The sequence below is a fragment of the Mustela lutreola genome, chromosome 1 (assembly GCF_030435805.1).
Source record: "Mustela lutreola isolate mMusLut2 chromosome 1, mMusLut2.pri, whole genome shotgun sequence".
NCBI classification, from domain to species: domain Eukaryota; kingdom Metazoa; phylum Chordata; class Mammalia; order Carnivora; family Mustelidae; genus Mustela; species Mustela lutreola.
In genome coordinates this window covers 106015001-106034331 of record NC_081290.1, presented here as the reverse complement: position 1 = coordinate 106034331, position 19331 = coordinate 106015001, and the positions used below count along the sequence as shown (strand labels likewise).

At 40.8% G+C, this 19331-nt stretch overlaps 1 protein-coding gene across 5 annotated transcripts in view; it reads left to right on the top strand.

The window, feature by feature from the left end:
* The window catches only part of NFKB1 (nuclear factor kappa B subunit 1), a 120463-nt gene that overhangs the window by 83362 nt on the left and 17770 nt on the right, over positions 1 to 19331 (top strand). For all 5 annotated transcript variants that reach the window (XM_059172063.1, XM_059172056.1, XM_059172082.1 and 2 more), the window contains 6 exons: positions 2168 to 2259; positions 4531 to 4669; positions 12769 to 12912; positions 14286 to 14375; positions 16301 to 16486; positions 17599 to 17740. In XM_059172063.1, the coding sequence (XP_059028046.1) occupies positions 2168 to 2259; positions 4531 to 4669; positions 12769 to 12912; positions 14286 to 14375; positions 16301 to 16486; positions 17599 to 17740 (793 nt within the window). The remainder of the gene's footprint in view (positions 1 to 2167; positions 2260 to 4530; positions 4670 to 12768; positions 12913 to 14285; positions 14376 to 16300; positions 16487 to 17598; positions 17741 to 19331) is intronic.

The following is a 19331-nucleotide window of genomic DNA, read 5'->3' as shown; positions in this document are numbered from 1 at the left end:
AGAGAGAGCTCAAGTAGGCAGAATGGCAGGCAGAGGGAGAAGGAGAAGCAGGCTCCCCACTGAGCAGAGAGCCTGACTCGGGGCTTGATCCCAGAACCCTGAGATCATGACCTGAGCCAAAGACAGAGACTTAACCCACTGAGCCACCCAGGTGCCCCTATAGTGTAAAATCATTAATTTAGTTTCTTTTGTAAGGCTTCATTGCTGAGAGAGCTTCTCCAAAACGTTCATGTGACACTGATGTCAATTGTGAAAAAGAGAATAAGGACTATAGGGAAATTCTCAAAGCATATTTCTCATAATTTCCACTTTCAGGAAAGGTTCTTGGCATTGACCTTTCATTAGTAATGGTACAAGATTTATAAAGGAGCAAAAGCTGAAGGAGATTGTGTTATTTTCTCCAACAACTCATTTTTAAAATACAGTGATAGAGAGTATGGTATGATAAAGATCTACTCGCTACAAATTGATGAGCAATTTCCAAGTGAGGAGTGCATACCTAAAAATACAGCTCTTAAACAGAAGAATGATGGCTTTGAAGGCCTGAGATTTAAAGGTCAGAAAAAAATACAATCTAATTTTAAGGTAAACATATATGTATCTTTATTCAAAAAAAAAACTTGTACTTCCTCTGCATATCCTGGTGTCCACCTCTTTTTAACCCATTCAATCCGGGTGATATGTACACATTCAATGAGTAAACACAATCTGAGTTCCTTTATTTATAAATGCAATTCTTAATCATTATCATCACATTGGAATGACTTATTAAGAGAAGTCTTGTAGGGGCACCTGGGTGGCTTAGTGGGTTGAGCCGCTGCCTTCAGCTCAGGTTATGATCTTGAGTTCCCGGGATCGAGTCCCGCATCAGGCTCTCTGCTCAGCAGGGAGCCTGCTTCCTCATCTCTCTCTCTGCCTGCCTCTCTGCCTACTTGTGATCTCTCTCTGTCAAAAAAAATAAATAAAATCTTAAAAAAATAAAAAAGAGAGAAGTCTTGCACCTGGCTTAAAGAGTCTGAATAACTAGGTCCTGTTTAGTCCTACCTGAAGGCAAAGGAATTGACCAGGAGATAATGAGCTGTTTTATCCAACCCTAATATTTCTAAAATTCTATTTAAATAGAAATATGAACTTAGTTTTCATAAATCAGTAGTGCAGTTCTTTCTATAAAATGGGAAGTAAAGCCAAGGAGATGCCAGTCTGAGTTATATTGTCATATTTCTGCAGAAGTAGAACCAATGACACAAGTGTGAAATTTAGGCATTCCTATTTCATCCAAAGGTACTTGACCAATATGATTTTTTTTAAGATTTTTTTTTTTAATTTGAGAGAGAGAGAGCATGAGAGGGGAGAAGGTCAGAGGGAGAAGCAGACTCCCTGTGGAGCTGGGAGCCCCATGCAGGACTCGATCCCGGGACTCTGGGATCATGACCTGAGCAGAAGACAGTCGCTTAACCAACTGAGCTACCCAGGTGCCCCCAATATGATATTTTTAACAACTTCTCCATATGGACTGACAAAGTATCACAAGGAAGCAGCGGAGCAGAATGTTTATGAGCCTGGAGGCTGTGTTCAAATTCTGCTTCTCCACTTACTAGCTATTCAATCTTGGATAAGTCACTTAATCTCTCTGAACTCCAATTTCTCTTCCACAAAATGGGATTTTAATAGTCCACTTGCATCACAGAGTTGTTGTGAGGATGAAATCAGTTCATGTATACACATAAATCCCTTAAAATAGTGTTACCATATAGTATAATTTATAGAAGTTAAATATTATTTATAGATCTGTACGGAGTTTGAACCACCCTTTGGGATTCTGATATTCTTTGATATCCTTTGTGTTTCTCAGAAATGAATTGGGTTAGTGATGGAGAAGTGGGAAAGTCAAAGACTGGTTAAGAGTAAAGTCAGATCGAATAGGTAAATCTAGTGTTCTCTCATTATAAATGAAACTCAGCGTCCATTACTGTGGTAACTAATAAAAAAAAATGCATTGATTTGTGAAAATTTTGAATGATTCAAAAGTCTTTCATATTAATTACTTTTTTAAAAGTTTAAACACATAATAGGTAGAATATTGAACCAGCTGCATTTTCCAGCATGCTTACAAATATTACTACTCTATGTGAAATTATACTTCTGTGTAATATGTGACTGTTTGCAGATGACATCCAGATTCGATTTTATGAAGAGGAGGAAAATGGTGGGATCTGGGAAGGATTTGGAGATTTTTCCCCCACAGATGTTCATAGACAAGTAAGTGGATGATGATGATGGTCATGACCATTTTACATTTTCTGTCTTGTTGAAATTCAGTACTTAATTTCCATGTATGAAATAAGAAAAATCGTAAATACTTATTTAACTTTCATAAAATACTATTTTTAACACTCTTGCACATCTTCCAGAAAAGTTATCTATCATAGAATTATGAGCAAGGCCTTAGACCACTGGCTCTGAGACCTTGTCATGACATTTCATTTGGGTGTCTGGTCACCTACCCATTAAGGCAATGGCCCTCAGGTCCTTTAGGGGAAATATTTTAAGTAATCGTATTAATCTGTTCAGACTGACATAACAAAGTACCATCGACTGGGTGTATTAAGCAACAGAAATTTATTTCATCATGGTTCTGAAGGCTAGAAGTCCCAGATCAAGGCCTAACAGGGATGGTTCCTGGTGAGAGCTCTCTCCTCCTGGCCTGCAGACAGCCACCTTCTGGCTATGTCCTCTCATGGAAGAGAGAAGAGAAGTAGCTCTCTGGTGTCTCTTCCTATAAGAACCCTAATCCTGGGGCGCCTGGGTGGCTCAGTGGGTTAAGCCGCTGCCTTCGGCTCAGGTCATGATCCCAGGGTCCTGGGATCGAGCCCCGCATCGGGCTCTCTGCTCAGCAGGGAGCCTGCTTCCTCCTCTCTCTCTGCCTGCCTCTCTGCCTGCTTGTGATCTCTCTCTGTCAAATAAATAAATAAAATCTAAAAAAAAAAAAAAAAAAAAAAAGAACCCTAATCCTATCCTGTCACAGTTCTACCCTCATGACCTCATTTAACTTTATTTACTTCCATAAAAGCCCTTTCTCCAAATATAGCCACACTAGGCGTTAGGGCTTCAACATGTGAATTTTGAAGGGACAGTCATCTGCTATAGTATTCCACCTGAGTAATTATGGCGAGACCTGTTAAAGAGATATTGTAATGGAAAGTGTCGAAAGGAAGAGTCTTCTACTTGAGGCTGATATCATCATGATAAGTCAGGAGTTCCCAGTGACAAGTGAGTATATAACTAAGAGAAATGCTGTTTCGTATCTTAATCACTCTCAGTGATTGAGAAATACTGTTTTCACCCCCCAAAACTGGAAACAATCTAAAATATCCATCAAGAAGTGGCCAGTTAAAGGAATTATGGTGGATCTGTATGAGGGAATATTATGCAGTTATTAAAGAGAATGAATAGTTGATGAACTAATATGGAAAAATCTCGAAAGTACAACATTAAAAAATATTTTAAGATACAGAACAAAGTGCATATAAAAAAGATTCAGTCATGATCTCGGGGTCCTGAGATCAAGCCCCACATCGGGCTCTCTGCTCAGCAGGGAGCCTGCTTCCCCTCTCTCTGTCTGCCTCTCTGCCTACTAGTGATCTCTCTCTCTCTGACAAATAAATATTAAAAATTTTTTTAAAAAGTATTACCTGTTTCAAAATGCTTTAAAAAAATAGATCGTTCATGTTTGCATAAGCATAAGGAAATTCTGGAAGTGTACCCAAGGAATGAATAACATCACCGTGGTTCCCTCTGGGGGCAGGCTCACAGTAGGAATTGCTTAGATTGGAGCTCCAGAGGCATATGCAGGTGTGTTCAGACATGGGGTATGCCCCTCTGTACCTTTCCATATTTTACAAAGACTCGATCCCTATGAATACATTACATAGTCAAAAAAAAAAAAATCAAACAAGAAACTGTAAAAATGCCAAACTATTGTGGCACTAGCAGAAATTAGTGAGGAGGCTAGCTGAGAGGTGTCACAGAATGCCCTCAAAGCCTAGCGCATTGGCCATCCTCACTTGGAAATACATGTCTCTCTTGCAGAATTTAGCTTCCTCTCCTCATTGGCCAACCTACAGGCTGATTGTAGTACCCCGTTCTTCACTCTCTCTTTCCACATCCAGTGTTTCTGATATTGCTGTAAATAATTTTGGAGCATGTTAAGGCTGACTTAGAAGAGAAGGAGGAGTATATGATGTATTTTACTCACACGATTATTTAACTACTGGAAGACATTTGAAATGTTAGACAAATGAAAAGAAAGGTTGGCAAAACATTAGCATAATCTTGTATTTCAGTTTTACTGTGTCAATTTAATGATAATGTATGGGCATAGAATTCTGAGTTTGTAACTTTCTCTAGAATGCCTTCTTTTTTAGTATACTGTGTCTAGACATTGGGCATAAAGAATATGTTTAATGAGTAGCATTTCCAGGAAAAAAAAATACAGGCCTCCCCCAACATTTGGATCTTTGTATCCTACAGTTCGCCATCGTCTTCAAAACCCCAAAGTATAAAGATGTCAACATCACAAAACCAGCTTCCGTGTTTGTCCAACTTCGGAGGAAATCTGATTTGGAAACTAGCGAACCCAAACCTTTTCTCTACTACCCTGAAATCAAAGGTAACTCGGTTGCTTACACTCTTGTGCTGTTTCCCATAAAAGGACAAAGCTGATCAGAAAAGACCAGTTGGCTGCTTCCTTTGAATGGCTTCGAGGAGTTGGCCCCCAGACCAATGGTATTGATTTTTAGAGGAGGGAAGTAATATCCTATTTTGGGGATCATGGAATTAAGTCCAGCCTTTCAAAACAGTGTTACTTTTACCAAGCTTATGTGAGATTTAGACATTTGAGAATTAGCCCTTGAATCTGAGAATCTGCCATTTATTTGAGACTCTTTGGGTTTGGCCGGTTAAGGCGGCTGTTCAGGAGAATCAAACGCTGTATCAACTGGCCTCAGACGGTAGAACGGGAGACTCAGCCACCATGCAGTGCAGATCCATAAAAATGAATAAAGCACCCTTCTTGTCCTCACAAAAGACACCCCAAGAAGAGGAGAGAATAATCTTACATAGTTACAATAAGAATTATGATTTTGATAAGCTCCCACAGGGAGGCATCCAAAAACACTTTGAGGATTCTGAGGACCCTTGTTTCGAAAGAAGCCACCAAGAAGTAGGCTTCTTGGGGTGCTTGGGTGGCTCAGTGGGTTAAAGCCTTTGCCTTCGGCTCAGGTCATGATCTCAGGATCCTGGGATCAGGCCCCGTATTGGGCTCTCTGCTCAGCGGGGAGCCTGCTTCCTCCTGTCTCTCTACCTGCTTCTCTGTGATCTCCATCTGTCAAATAAATAAATAAAATCTTAAAAAAAAAAAAATTTAAAAAAAGAAGAAGAAGTAGGCTTCTTCAAGGTTTTTTCACTTGGGGTGTATTTCAGTAATTGGGTGAGAAACAGGGAACGTAAGGGTTTCCTAGGCTTAAGAAACTTGAGGAGCTGAACAATTAGTGTTTGTTCAGAAAGAAGTGAGAGCCTTGTGAGCACCAAAATGAACCACTGAAGACCAAGGCAGGTAAGGAAGTCCAGAGCCAAGCACAGAAGTGCTCTGATGGGTAGCTGAAGAATTCTGATTGATTCTGGAGAGGGGAATGATGAGGCCTACTGAGATTTGGATTGATGACTCTGACTTCCTTATGTGGACACTGAGGAGACTATGTGAGCAGCAGACAAGGAGCCTGAAGAGTAATGCAAGAGTCCAGGTGAGAAAAGGTGAGGTTCATGAAGGTCATAGCGCAAAGACTGAAAGAAGGTAGTGTCAAGAAGACCCAGATGCTGGTTGGGCTAGGAGGTGAAGGAAAAATTCAGGAGTCCTAGATGGTTCTAGGAATCCCAGCCATGTTACGTGGTTGAGCTGATGAAAGAATCAAGAGAGCAAAAGTAGGTTTGAGTGGGCAAAGAGGGAGCTCAGTTTCAAACATGTCACATTGGTTTCTCTGGCAAATCCCTAATAAGCCGTCAAAAGGCAAGACTGGAACTCCAGAAGGCAGGGTGGGAAATTTAGCATTGAGAATCTTCTCAGAATGAGTGTGACAAGCCCCTCAGTGGAATAATTGCTCAAAGATCCTTCTTAACCTAGAGTCCACTGATCCCCAAAGGGTCCAAAAATAGAAATGGACTTTAGTTAATTAGCTTTTTTATATAATCCTATTTTGTATTTTACATATTAATAATTAAGATTCTAAGAAGAGATCCGTGGGCTTCACAAGACTGTGAAAAGGGGTCATGGCACAAAGAAAGTCAGAAACCCCTGGGTTAGAGGGAAGTGAGACCATAGGGGGAGGTCAATGAAATGATCATCACAGGGCATGTCTTGACTGACGTCAGAAGCCACAAAGGTGCCATATTGTTGACACACAGGGATGTTGGATCCTGTGACAGCCATATGTGATGTGGGATCCTTGAAAAGGGCTTCTTTTCCTAGGATTCATGTTGTGGCAGGAGCATTTAGAAGATGATTCCATGGGTTCTCATTTCTTTTTCAGAAGTTGTGACCTGTCCACCACTGAGTCCAATTTTTAGTGCATTCCATTACTGTGGTGTGAAGACATTGTCAGCAGAAGAGCTTTTTCCCCCCCTCCACGTATAATTTCATGCAAAATCCCAGTACATACAGGTTGAAAAATCCCAGTACTGACAGGCTCTGGTTAAAGTGGAAGTAGGGAGCCGACCCACTTGGCCTTCCCTAGAAGCCCACCTCCCCTTATTTCTTGACCCAGCAATAGCCTGAGGTCTCCCAAATGCTTTAGGCTGCATAAAGATAAAAATCACTGCTTCCAATTAAACACACTTATTTAATAGACACAGAAGAGAAATATGGCTAATCTGGGGGGACTTTCTGAGGGAAAAAAATAGATTTCTTCTCCTAAAATACATCTTCACATAATGTCTGTTCTTTCCGACACAGAGAATTACTTTTAAAAAAATACCCAGATTACCTACACATGTATGAGCCTAGAAACATTCAAAGCTAAGCTTGGTTTCTAGGCCACCTGTCTACCTTTTGCAGTGGTATCTGTTCATCAAAAGAGTAAGGGACAGCTGGGACATGTTCAGACATTCATTCATAATATCAGATGCTGGGGTTAGAGAATGGGGTCTTCTAAAAGTTCAAAATCCCCACCTATATGCTTCAAGCACTTCCAGACTGCCACTGACTAAAAGCTCCATGTAATACAAACAAATAAGAAGAACCATCTGGGGGTGTCTGGGTGGCTCAATGGGTTAAAGCCTCTGCCTTCAGCTCAGGTCATGATCCCAGGGTTCTGGGATCGAGCCCCACATCCGGCTCTCTGCTCTGTGGGGAGCCTGCTTCCTCCTCTCTCTCTCTCTCTGCCTGCCTCTCTGCCTACTTGTGATCTCTGTCTGTCAAATAAATGAATAAAATCTTGAAAAAAAAAAAAAAAGAACCATCTGGAAAAATAAGGGCAGTTGAGCTCCACAGAAAGAATGACCAAACATACTGTGATCAAGTCGTGTGAGATTAGAACTATTTCATTGAAGGTAAAAAATTACCTTAGTCAATAAAGCCTTCTGGATTATAAAATTCCAAGGTGAAATAATTGCAGGGAGCAATCATCACACGACATATGACGTGGTCCGAAAAGTAGCAGGCCGTTTCATATAAGACTAAGTGTATGAAAGTGAATCCCAACTATACAACCCAGGAAAAGAATCACTGTATACATTTCTCAGAAGTCACTGAATACATCTTCCACTGCCCCAGCCCCTGCAGTCACTCCTTATGTCATTGCCTAATTTTGTATTTTTTGTTATCTTATCAATATGTAAAATTGTCTTATGTATTAATTTACATGTCTTATCTTCTTCCATCTTCAATAGGAAGACTATTCTTTAAGTCATAGATTTGATCTTTCATGTTTATTGCTACATTCCCAACATCTAGAACAGTATATGCCATGTATGTACTTTTTTAAGTAGGCTCTACACCCACATGGGGCTTGAATTCACTACCCCGAGATCAAAAAGTACATGTTCTACTGACTGAGCCAGCCGGTTACCTCTTAGTATATGTCATATAGTAGATGCTGAGATAAATCTGAAAGCGGACTTATTTTTTTCAAGTTTTTATTTTAATTCCACTTAGTTAACACACAGTGTTCTGTTAGTTTCAGCTGTAAGATATAGTGACTCAGCACTTCCATACATCACCCGGTGCTCATCACAAGTGCCCTCCTTAATCCCCACCACCTATTTCACCCGCCACCACCCACCTCCCCTCTGGTAACCAGCAGCTTGTTCTCTGTAATTAAAAGTCTGTTTCTTGGGCGCCTGGGTGGCTCAGTGGGTTAAGCCGCTGCCTTCGGCTCAGGTCATGATCTCAGGGTGCTGGGATCGAGTCCCGCATCGGGCTCTCTGCTCAGCAGGGAGCCTGCTTCCCTTCCTCTCTCTCTGCCTGCCTCTCTGCCTACTTGTGATCTCTCTCTGTCAAATAAATAAATAAAATCTTTTAAAAAAAAAAAAAAAAAAAAAAAAAAAAAAAAAAAAAAAAAAGTCTGTTTCTTGATTTGTCTCTTTCTTCCTTTTTTTTTCCTCTCTGCTTGTTTGTTTTGTTTCTTAAATTCCACATGACTATAATCACGTGATATCTTTCTCTGACTTATTTTGCTTAGTGCATAATACTGTCTAGCTCCATCCATGTTTTTGCAGATGGCAAGATTTTGTTCTTTTTTATGGCTGAATAATATTGTATATCATATATATTATGTATAAACACACACATGCATGTATTTTATATGTATGATATATATATCACACATACAAACACACACACTGTATCTTCTTTTTTTTTTTAAGATTTTATTTGCTTATTTGACAGAGATCCCAAGTAGGCAGAGAGGCAGGCAGAGAGAAAGGAAGGGAAGTAGGCTCCTTGCTGAGCAGAGAACCCAATGCGGGGCCCCATCCCAGGACCCTGGGATCATGACCTGAGCCGAAGGCAGAACCTTTAACCCACTGAGTCACCCAGGCGCCCCACACTGTATCTTCTTTATCCATTCATCAGTCGATAGATACTTGGGCTGCTTCCATATCCTGGCTCTTGTAAATATGAAAGCTGACTTATTGATTGACCAGTCCAAAAGGCTAGTAATTTGTTGGGTGCCATCAAGAAGGACATCAGACAAAAAAATATAACACATATTCCTTTCATTGTATTGAATCATCCAGACACCTCTATGGTTATTGACATTGTACCTCATCAAAACTTTATGGAGACGGTTGGGTTCAGGGAAGACAAAATAATAGAGAGGGATGATTGAAAAGAAAAGAAGATATTTGAGCAACTGCTGTATGAAAGCAAAAAAAGACCATGTGATTTTTAGTCTGAAAAGATAGAGATTCAGAAGAAACAGAATCATAATCTTTAAATTATGAAAGGAATGCAGATATCTTTACTAGAACACTAGAACCCGAAAAATCAGAATGAGTTACTTTTAAGGCATACACACAGCAAAAAAAGGGTGGAGACTAAAAGTTTATGTTTGTGAACTGAACTATTATCATAATCATCAATTATTAAAAGAAAGACGGGGTGCCTTGGTGGCTCGGTGGGTTAAGTATGACTCTTCATTTCAGCTCAGATCTTGATTTTGAGGTCATGGGATTAAGCTCTGCATGGGGCACTGCGCTTAGCACGGAGGCAGCTTTGAATTTTCCTCCCTCTTCCTCCTGCTCACTTTCTCTGTGTCTCAAGTAAATAAATAAAATCTTTAAAAAAAAAAAAAAAAAAGGTATGGCAGGGGTGGGAAAGGAGAGATATTTTGGAGTGTTTCCCCAAAAATGTCTACTTGATATAATGGAAAGCTCACTAAACTTTGGATCTGATCCTCACTCTGTCCTGACCTCTGACAAGTCCCCTAATCTTCCTAGCTTCTATTTCCTCTTCCCCAAAGGAGAGCTTGTAGTAAGTGACCACTTAGATCCCTTCTGGAATAGGTTGATGTTTCATAGTACAACCCATGGTGCCACTGGCAAAGGCAGACCATGAAGATTAGTAAACGCAATGGGAAAATCTCCATGTTTATTTCTGGAAATTTAGACTGCAGGTTCTTTTCTTTAAAAGCCTGTCGTAATGAAATTTCCATTTCAGTTTCTTGTCATTGAAATCTTAATGGATATAGAATATTTAATATTTTTTAATTGACTCAAAAATTCTCATTTTACAGTGAAATATAACCATTGAACATCTGTTTTCTAAGTCAAAAGAAGTACATAGCAAATGCCAAATGATCTCTTTGCTAGAAAGCACGTCAATAGATAACATTATCCCCGAAGATGGATGAGTGAACTGTCCCTCCAGTGTTTCATATTTCTAATGAACTAATATTCTATGTGAGACCAACAGTATATAGATTGAGTAATAAATACGACTATTGGTTATAGTACAACTGATGGAAAAATTTTATAAATCTATCCAAAATCTTTGATAAGGACATTTGTAAAGTTTTTCCACTTTGAGACCAACACTTTCTAGGGGAAGCACATTCTCTTCAAGTTGACCGACATTGGCTTTCTTCTTCCTAACAGGTATGGACATGATAGGTTGTTGTTGTTGTTGTTGTTGTTGTTTTAAGATTTTATTTATTTATTTGTCAGAGAGAGAGCACAAGCAGGGGAGCAGCTAGCAGAAATAGAGGAGGAAGCAGGCTCCCCACTGAGCAAGGAGCCTGGTGTGGGGCTCAGGACTTGATCCCAGGACCCTGGGATCATGACTTGAGCCAAAGGCAGCTGCTTAACTGATTGAGCGGCTCAGGCATCCCGACATGATCAGTTTTTGAAGGATTATTTGTAAGGGTACTTTGCTGTATCCTATTCCATGCTTTAGTTTTCCAGCTGCACTGCAGTGACTGTGAGGTAGTCAGTAAGAGCATCCTCTTGAGCCCTGAGGTGACTGAAACAACCACAGAATTAGAAATAAGTAGGGATCTTTCTGAACATAAAAACATTGACCAAAACTGACGTTGAAAAATCAGAAATAGGAGGCGCCTGGGTGGCTCAGTAGGTTAAGCCGCTGCCTTCGGCTCAGGTCATGATCTCAGGGTCCTGGGATCGAGCCCTGCATCGGGCTCTCTGCTCATCAGGGAGCCTGCTTCCCCCTCTCTCTTGCCTAACTCTCTGCCTACTTGTGATCTCTCTCTGTGACAAATAAATAAAACTCTTTTAAAAATAGAAAAATTTTTTAAAAATTAAAAAAAAGAAAAATCAGAAATAGGACAATTGTTAAGTATCAAGCTGCTCATTGAGAAAAAGAATACCACACTGGTTATGTACTTAAACAAAAACCTTCCATCCTTTTAGCCCAAAAGAGAGAGGGGAGAAAAAAGTATATGGTAGGAAGGCCAGAGAAGAGAAAGAAACGGAAACAGAAAGAAGAAACAAGAACACAGTAATGGACCGCAAAGGCATTGGGACTGGTGAGAACAACAGAGTGAAAAGCAAAAGAAAAACAGCAACTACACAAGGAATGAGGGAAGATGGTTTAAGTAGTGTCTGGACCGGGACAGTCAACAGTCTCGGGGGCATCACTGTACTGCAGTCAAGCTGTGTTCTTAGACTTTCGGCCTCCCGTTTCTCATCAGTCACCACTGACTACCGATCCCTCTTTCCTTGTATTTCTGGGGTTCACCCCGCTTGTATTATCATGGTGCCCAGTAAGGAACAGCCCCCATCTCCTTATGTCTCCACTGTCTCTGCCTCTCACTTTGACTCTTCATTTTGTCCTATGCATCTGCAACAGGGGAAGCTTCCTAAAATACCACCCTATCTGCATCATCCCCGGTTCAGAAACACTCAGTGGCTCTCCTGCTGGTAAACCCCTTTGGTTCACCATCCAGAAGCTCTACAGGGCAGTCCCGAGTAGCCCCATTTCTCAAGAATATCTCATGCTCAACTTTCACTTCAGCTAAACGGAACCACTGCAGCTCTCAGAAGCACACAATGTACATTCCTTCCTTCATCACTTGCCCCTATATCCCATCTCCAGAACATCCTCCCGGTGCCCTCTCCTGACGGAAAGTTGATTCCTGCAAGACTTTCCTGAGTTTTCCACCCCACAGGGACTTCCTAGAAGTGCTTCCTTGATCTCCTGGAACACTGGTGTGCGCCCTAAATTTAACATATATAGCACTGGGGTCCTCTCTGTCTCCAGGTCTCCCCCGCAACACCCCCTGCAACCTTAAAATTATATTTTAAGGGCTCTTGACAGCAAAGACATTATTCATATATTCTTTCTCCCTAGCACTTAGTTCATAGTAGAGTCATTATAAATGGTACTTGGCTAGGAATCCTTTGTGAAGGACCAAATGAGAATGCTCAGTATTGGTTTTCTTATTCTGTGTCTTCAGTATCCTAACGTTTGCTGGGAAATCTAGTCTTTCACTAATCTGAAAGACACTGGGGACTTCAGAAACTGCTGCAGAGGGGATTTGGGTGTGTGCAGCTCTGTGGTCTCTCTGAGGCCAGTTCTCTGTATTCCGATCCATTGGAATAAATATACTGCTTCTTGAAATTTGGCATCTCTTCCTCCTTGGGTGATTTCTGTTTCCCTTTAAGGTGTTTAAAAATACCATCGAATCAATACTCTTTCTGTGGCTAGTAGTGGAATTGAATCAGTCTTTTCTTCTCTGGTTTCTCTTCCTTTAAATACAGATAAAGAGGAAGTGCAGAGGAAACGGCAGAAGCTCATGCCTAATTTCTCAGATAGTTTCGGCGGCGGGAGTGGAGCCGGAGCTGGAGGCGGAGGCATGTTTGGCGGTGGCGGTGGCGGAGGGGGTGCTGGAAGTACGGGGCCAGGTACGAACTAAGTCTGCTCTTTCTAAAGCTTGTCATGGTCGAATTTTCCTTTCCTAGAATTCCCAGATTGTCTGTGGTCAAGCGGCCGGGACATTATTGAATGCAACAGATTAAATTAATTAAAATTTCCCAACATACAGAATTTTTCAAGGAAACACATGTTCCTATTGCAACATACTGTAGGTAACACCAAAAACAGTATGAAGAAAAAGTCACCCGAGGCCAGTTATCTGAAGAATGCATCTACTAACGTTTTGGTGTATTTCCCCTCCCCCGCTTCCTCCCCCCCCCCCTTCCTTCCTTCCTTCCTTCCCTTCAGTCCCTCCCTTCCATACTGTCTTGGTTTTCTTTGGAACCATTGAGAGGATTTCATATTATATGTACTACATTGTAGAAAATCTGAAGATACATAAAATCCTGCTGTTGAAGGTTAACTTCTGCAAATTGTTTTTTTCTGTGCAGACATTACACTATGGATTTATGCAGTGTCATGAGTACAGCTGCAGTCCTCATAATGTGTTGTATTTGATTTATTCACCTGTATGATTTATTATCAGCACATCACGATTGTGTATATAGAGTCAGAGATGCCGCTTCTCCCTAACAGATTAAGTAACATAGGCATTTCCCCCGTGGCAGTATAAATTTTATGTAAGCGTAACATTTTAAGCATCAGTTAAATGACTCCTAGTATTTCATCAAGTGAACACACCATAGCATTACTTACTTGAATGTGTTTCCTGTTTTTTATTGTCTTTACTCAATGCCTTCGTCCACATTGCTTTTCTTTTATTCCAGATTATTTTCGTAAATTAGATTCTTTGAAGTAAAATTACAGTGTCAGAGAGTATGACATCTAATACCAGCTGCTTCCCCCAAAGAGTTTTACGTGTGAGTTTATGCTTCCACCAAGTTTTGGAAAAACTTGCCACCAAGTGCCTGAAAATGAACAGTGTGGTCATTTCCCCTGAAGAGTCAGTATTTTTTCCGTATTTTGTTTGGCTCAGTTTTTCCCGCCAGAGGTTTGTTTCAGGGTCCTCTGTGTCAGCGTGTCGGAGTTTGGTTGGTGACCACTCACCACTGGCCTCTCCTCTCCACACAGGGGTGGGAGCCTTTTTCCAGCATGAACTCTTCCACACTGCCCCAGGCCTGGGCGTTGCCTGAGTTGCTAAATCTAAGCTTGATCATCTTGTCATCTCCCACAGTGTATCTTGCTAACTCTCCATGGAAGCTGCGTGTTGGGCACACTGGCCTCCCACACCAAAGCCCACACTCACCTTAAGGAAGGACACTGAACTTTGCTGAGTCTTTGTTTCTTTAAAAAAAAAAAAAAAAAAAGCATGAGGTTTCAATTGTTTTGCTTGCTTTTTCAGGGTATGGCTTCCCTCACTATGGATTTCCTACATATGGTGGAATTACCTTCCATCCCGGAACCACTAAATCTAATGCCGGGATGAAACATGGTAAGTAAGATAGTTTTTTTAATAGTGAGGAAAGAATAACAAAACTAATGCCAAGAAGGTTTTTTTTTTTTATCATTGCCTATCATGACATTATCATCTTGAAAAAAAACTGATAAAGGCAAATAAACTAAGAAGGTACTTTTCCATTTAAAAAAAAAAAAAGTTATTCCCTGTGATGAATATAAATTCTAGTCCCAGAATGTGTTTATACACTGGGAATATAAATTCTATATTATATAATATATTATAGAAATATAGAATATAAATTCTATATTATATAATAATATATAATTATATATATATATAATTCTATAAATTATAAATGAATATAAATTCTAGTCCCAGAATGTGTTTATACACTGGGTCGTGAGTTCAAGCCCCATGCTAGGCATGGAGCCCACTTTAAAAAATATATTGACTTTGTGAGTGGTATGACCAGGGGGAAGAAAACATTAAAAAGGGATCTAGAGAGACACTTGACTATTGAAGCATAAAAAAGTCACCAAATTTACCTATTCTTTCCCTTTTTTCCCCCTTAAATACTATACTTTTATAGACATTTTGAGTTTTATAGGGGTGACCTTTCCCATCAAATGCATCCCCTAATTTGCAGTTGTCACACCATGGCCTCATGGTTTATATTACATGTCCATTCTAGTGGACCCATTGAAGAAATAATACAATGAAGCCTTCCCAAGTATGGAATGCATTTTTTGTCAGGTGCTGCTACACATCTTGACTGTAATCTTCATGATTGCTCTATAAGGAAAAGAGTAGTGTCTCCATTGTACAGACAGAGGACACCCAGATTCAGAAATGTTCATTCACTCACTGAAGGCACGTACCTGTTAATGGCAGAACTAGGATTTGAGCCAGTTCTGCTCATAAAACCTGTGTGTTCTCAGAGCACCTGTCAGATGGCATGGTTCGGCCTGAAAGAGCACAGAAATGGTGCCCCAAGTAGATCCCGCACTAGAGAACATGGCTTGATATCACATTCTAACAACTTGCTTGGTGAAATAACATTAGGGAAAGAATAATTCCTCTGTTTTTATTTAAACTTTAAAAATTTCACTTCCCTGGGGTGCCTGGGTGGCTCAGTCAGTTAAGCATCCGACTATCGATTTCAGCTCAGGTCTCAATCTCAGGGTGGTGAGTTCAAGCCCCATGCTGAGCATGGAGCCCACTTAAAAAAAAAGAAAAAAATCCACTTCCCTGCCATTCATAGAAGAGCTATATTTCTTTTTTCTCCTTTATAAATAAACAATGAAATGTTAAGTTTTTAGAACTTTAAATAAAAACTTTTTAAGATCTTAAAAGTTCCTCATCAAAAGAAAAAAGATTTATATGTGCTAACTGATATTAATTATTGTGATGATCATTTGACAGTATATACAAATATTGAATCATTATACTGTACACCTGAAACTAATGTAATGTTATATGTCAGTAGTAAAAATGTGTCTTTTAGAATTGAATGTTTAAAATAGGGGTGCCTGGGTGGCTCAGTGGGTTATAAAGCCTCTGCCTTCAGCTCAGGTCAAGATCCCAGGGTCCTGGGATCGAGCCCCTGCTGAGCAGAGAGCCTGCTTCCTCCTCTCTCTGCCTGTCTCTCTGCCTACTTGTGATCTCCGTCGGTCAAATAAATAAATAAAATCTTTCCCCCAAAAAATCTACCTTTAAAAAAATTTTTTAAATATAATAAAATAGCTCCAAAACACTGTGCCGAATAAATAAAATCTTTAAAATAGTTCCAAAACAAGTTACCTAATGATTTAACTATTTTAAAAGAAATTTTAAATTACTGTGTTTTCTTTTCCCTTTGCAGTAAACTTGCCTCCCATCTTTATCTGACAAATGAAACAGTAAATTATAACTTAATAGATTTTACTGAGAAAAAGCTGGAATTTTTGTTTCTGTCTTAGGAACCACAGACACCCCATCTAAAAAGGATTCTGAAGCTGGTGGCAAGAGTGTGGACGGAAGCGCAGTCAGCCCCTCTGGGAAAGTAACGGAACCCATAGAACAGGACAAGAAGTCCAGCACTGGGGATGATGCGGTTACATTGACGTATACAGTGGGAGTGAAGGAAGAGAATTCTAGGTTTCAGGGTAAGTGAACACACACATGGTTACATGGTATTGACTGGTGAGGAGATGGGTTGGTTCGAGGTGTGGAGACCATTGCCAGAAGACAGGTTTATTTTCTGTTCATCTAAGAATGATGCATCAATATGTAGTTCAGTGTGCTCTTCAGAGTCGTGTGTCCTTTTCGAAAAGCATGTGTCTGATCATCTTACTCACACTGAGATTTCCATGCTCCCCATGTTGTCTCTGAATAGAAAGACTAAGGTTTACATATGCATTCTCCAATCATAATTATGTAGTTTTAGGTATCGTGGGAGATCATCTCATTCATTTCTATCACAGATAATAGAGAAAAGTTTCCATCACTTTAATAGTTTCCTCTCTCGACTGGAGCTTGACTGTCATATTGAAGTAGAACTTTGCCATTTCCTTTTACCCTGATGCCCTCTTTGAACAATTAGGATAAAGAGGGACGGTGCACTTCTGCGCATATTTCGGACCAGTACTCATTAGAGAAAAGGGAAGGGAAAGATGGCAAATATTTCAACTTATTGGCCAGTTATGGTCTCTATCACAGATTCTTTTTTTTTTTTTTAATACCACTTTAAAAATGTACAAAGCATGGTTAAGTGGCGGATCATATAAAAACAGGTCACGGTTTTGGCCTGCAGGTCTCAGTTTCCTTCCCCTGTCCTTCCGGAAGCAAACTTCACAAGAACACTGGTGGCCTATGGAAAGTCTGTCTTTCTGTGTTTTTTGACACTTTGTCTAACAGGAAAGTTGCTGAAGACTCCATGAAGGATTATTTCATCAATAGAGGGATTGCTTATGATATAGTGAATTGAATCAACATTATTTAGAGACTGAGTGTGCCCCATAAGATAACAGACATTTCTCAATTTCTTTCCCCTGATGAACCAGAGACAGATTTTTGAGATCATCCTCTCTATTTGTCCAGTGTCCAATTGTACTTTTTCTAGTGAACACAATGCAGAAGTACTGAGAGGAGCATTTGCAATTAAAACGATGTGTGTTGAGGTATCGGAACTCTGCTGCTGATGGTTTTGACCTCAAGCACGCCATACCTATAAAGCAAGTAGAGGAAACTCAGCTGCGATTGTGTCCTTGCCTTGCAGATAACTTCTTTCTAGAGAAGGCTATGCAGCTGGCCAAGCGGCATGCCAACGCCCTATTTGACTACGCCGTGACAGGGGACGTGAAGATGCTGCTGGCTGTCCAGCGCCACCTCACTGCAGTGCAGGATGAGAATGGAGACAGGTAAGTCAGGATTTGAGCAAGCAAAAGTTGTCTTAGGGCAGGGAAGAGAGAAAATTGCTGTATGCTCACTGGCTAGAGATAAAAAGAATCGTTTAGAGGTATCGGGTCCTGTCACTGGAAGACTGTCGTGGACAGTAGGGTGTCAGTAAGGTTGAATCCTTCGTTTGCTTCTCCTGTCCTGCGGCTCTCACCTGTTGGGTCCTAGCATAGCTCAAGTCCTCTTCTAGGAGGACTGCATTCTGGGCAAGAAAACAGACGTGTGTGGGGAATGGGGAAGGTTTCAAAAACCTCGCTCTGTTTATTGGGATAACATGTGAAATAAGATTTAATAAACATATGTATGGGGCGCCTGGGTGGCTCAGATGGTGAAGCATCTGCCTTCAGCTCAGGTCATGATCTCCAGGTCCTGGGATCGAGCTCCGCATTGGGCTCCCAGCTCAGCAGAGTCTGCTTCTCCCCCCACCCCTGCCTGCCTCTCCCCCTCCTTGTGCTCTCTCACTCTCTCTCTCTCAAATGAATAAAATCTTCAAAAAAAATTATTTATTGGATTAATAACATTTGCTTTATGTACTGAAATGGTATAATAAAATTTGGTCCAACCAAATCCCTCAAGCACTTGTTATCCCAACTGCATATTTACAATGGCCGTGTACTCAAGAAAAAGCCCTATAAAGATAGCACCACGAAAACAACAAAACAGTTAAGAGGCAGCTATCATTCTTTCCCAGTTACTGGTTCCTTCCCTCCTGCGTCTGTTACCAGTTACCAGTCTGTGACTGGGTCAGGCTCCTGGGACTGCTCTAACTCCCGCCGTGTGGGAGGCCTGTGCTCTAATCACCAATCGTACGTTTCTAATGCTACTGAGTTTATATTGGCAAAACCCCTGGCTTCTTTCTAAACCAGTCCTCTCAGGCCTTGCATTGAGACTTCTAGAATGATCTCAAAAGCCTGTGAGAATAACAAGAGACAACAGCCCTCAGATTCAAGTCAAGTGCCTTATCTAAAACTTTCCTAAAATAGTGTCAACCCTGAGAAATCCTTTTCCGTAGAGGAACTCTTGAGGGTTGTGTTTTTAAACCTCGGTTGAAAACGGAATCAAACGCTTTAGGAAAGTGCCAACCTCAGGGTTTCAAACAGAGACCTTTGTTCTCATTCCTTGCAACGTAACCAAGGATGTGGTGTAACCACTGGCCTTGTTATACAGTACAAGAGGCACCCGTACAGCCTCGTTTGTGCGGTGCTGTGAACAGCAGAATGTTTTCACAGGGTTAAAGAATCCAATTAGCATTCAATAGCGTAGAACCACAAGAGAAAGCTGCCAGTTAACCAAGATAGAACAGTGTTTCAAGTGACATTTTTGCAGACTTGCAGAGTTGATGAGCCTAAGAAAGATGAGCATGTGGAAGCTAGCGAGGGACTGCAGGTCTGTGAGGGGAGGACTGTGGAGAAGATACGAGGCACGTGCGTTTGATGGGTGCATGGAGGGGAAGTTGCAGGCATGGGTAAGGACACAGAGGGGGACCCAGGAGGTGGTCTTCCCTGCCCAAGTGGAACATGAATCCTTCGAGTCCCCTCCTGGGACCCTAAACGT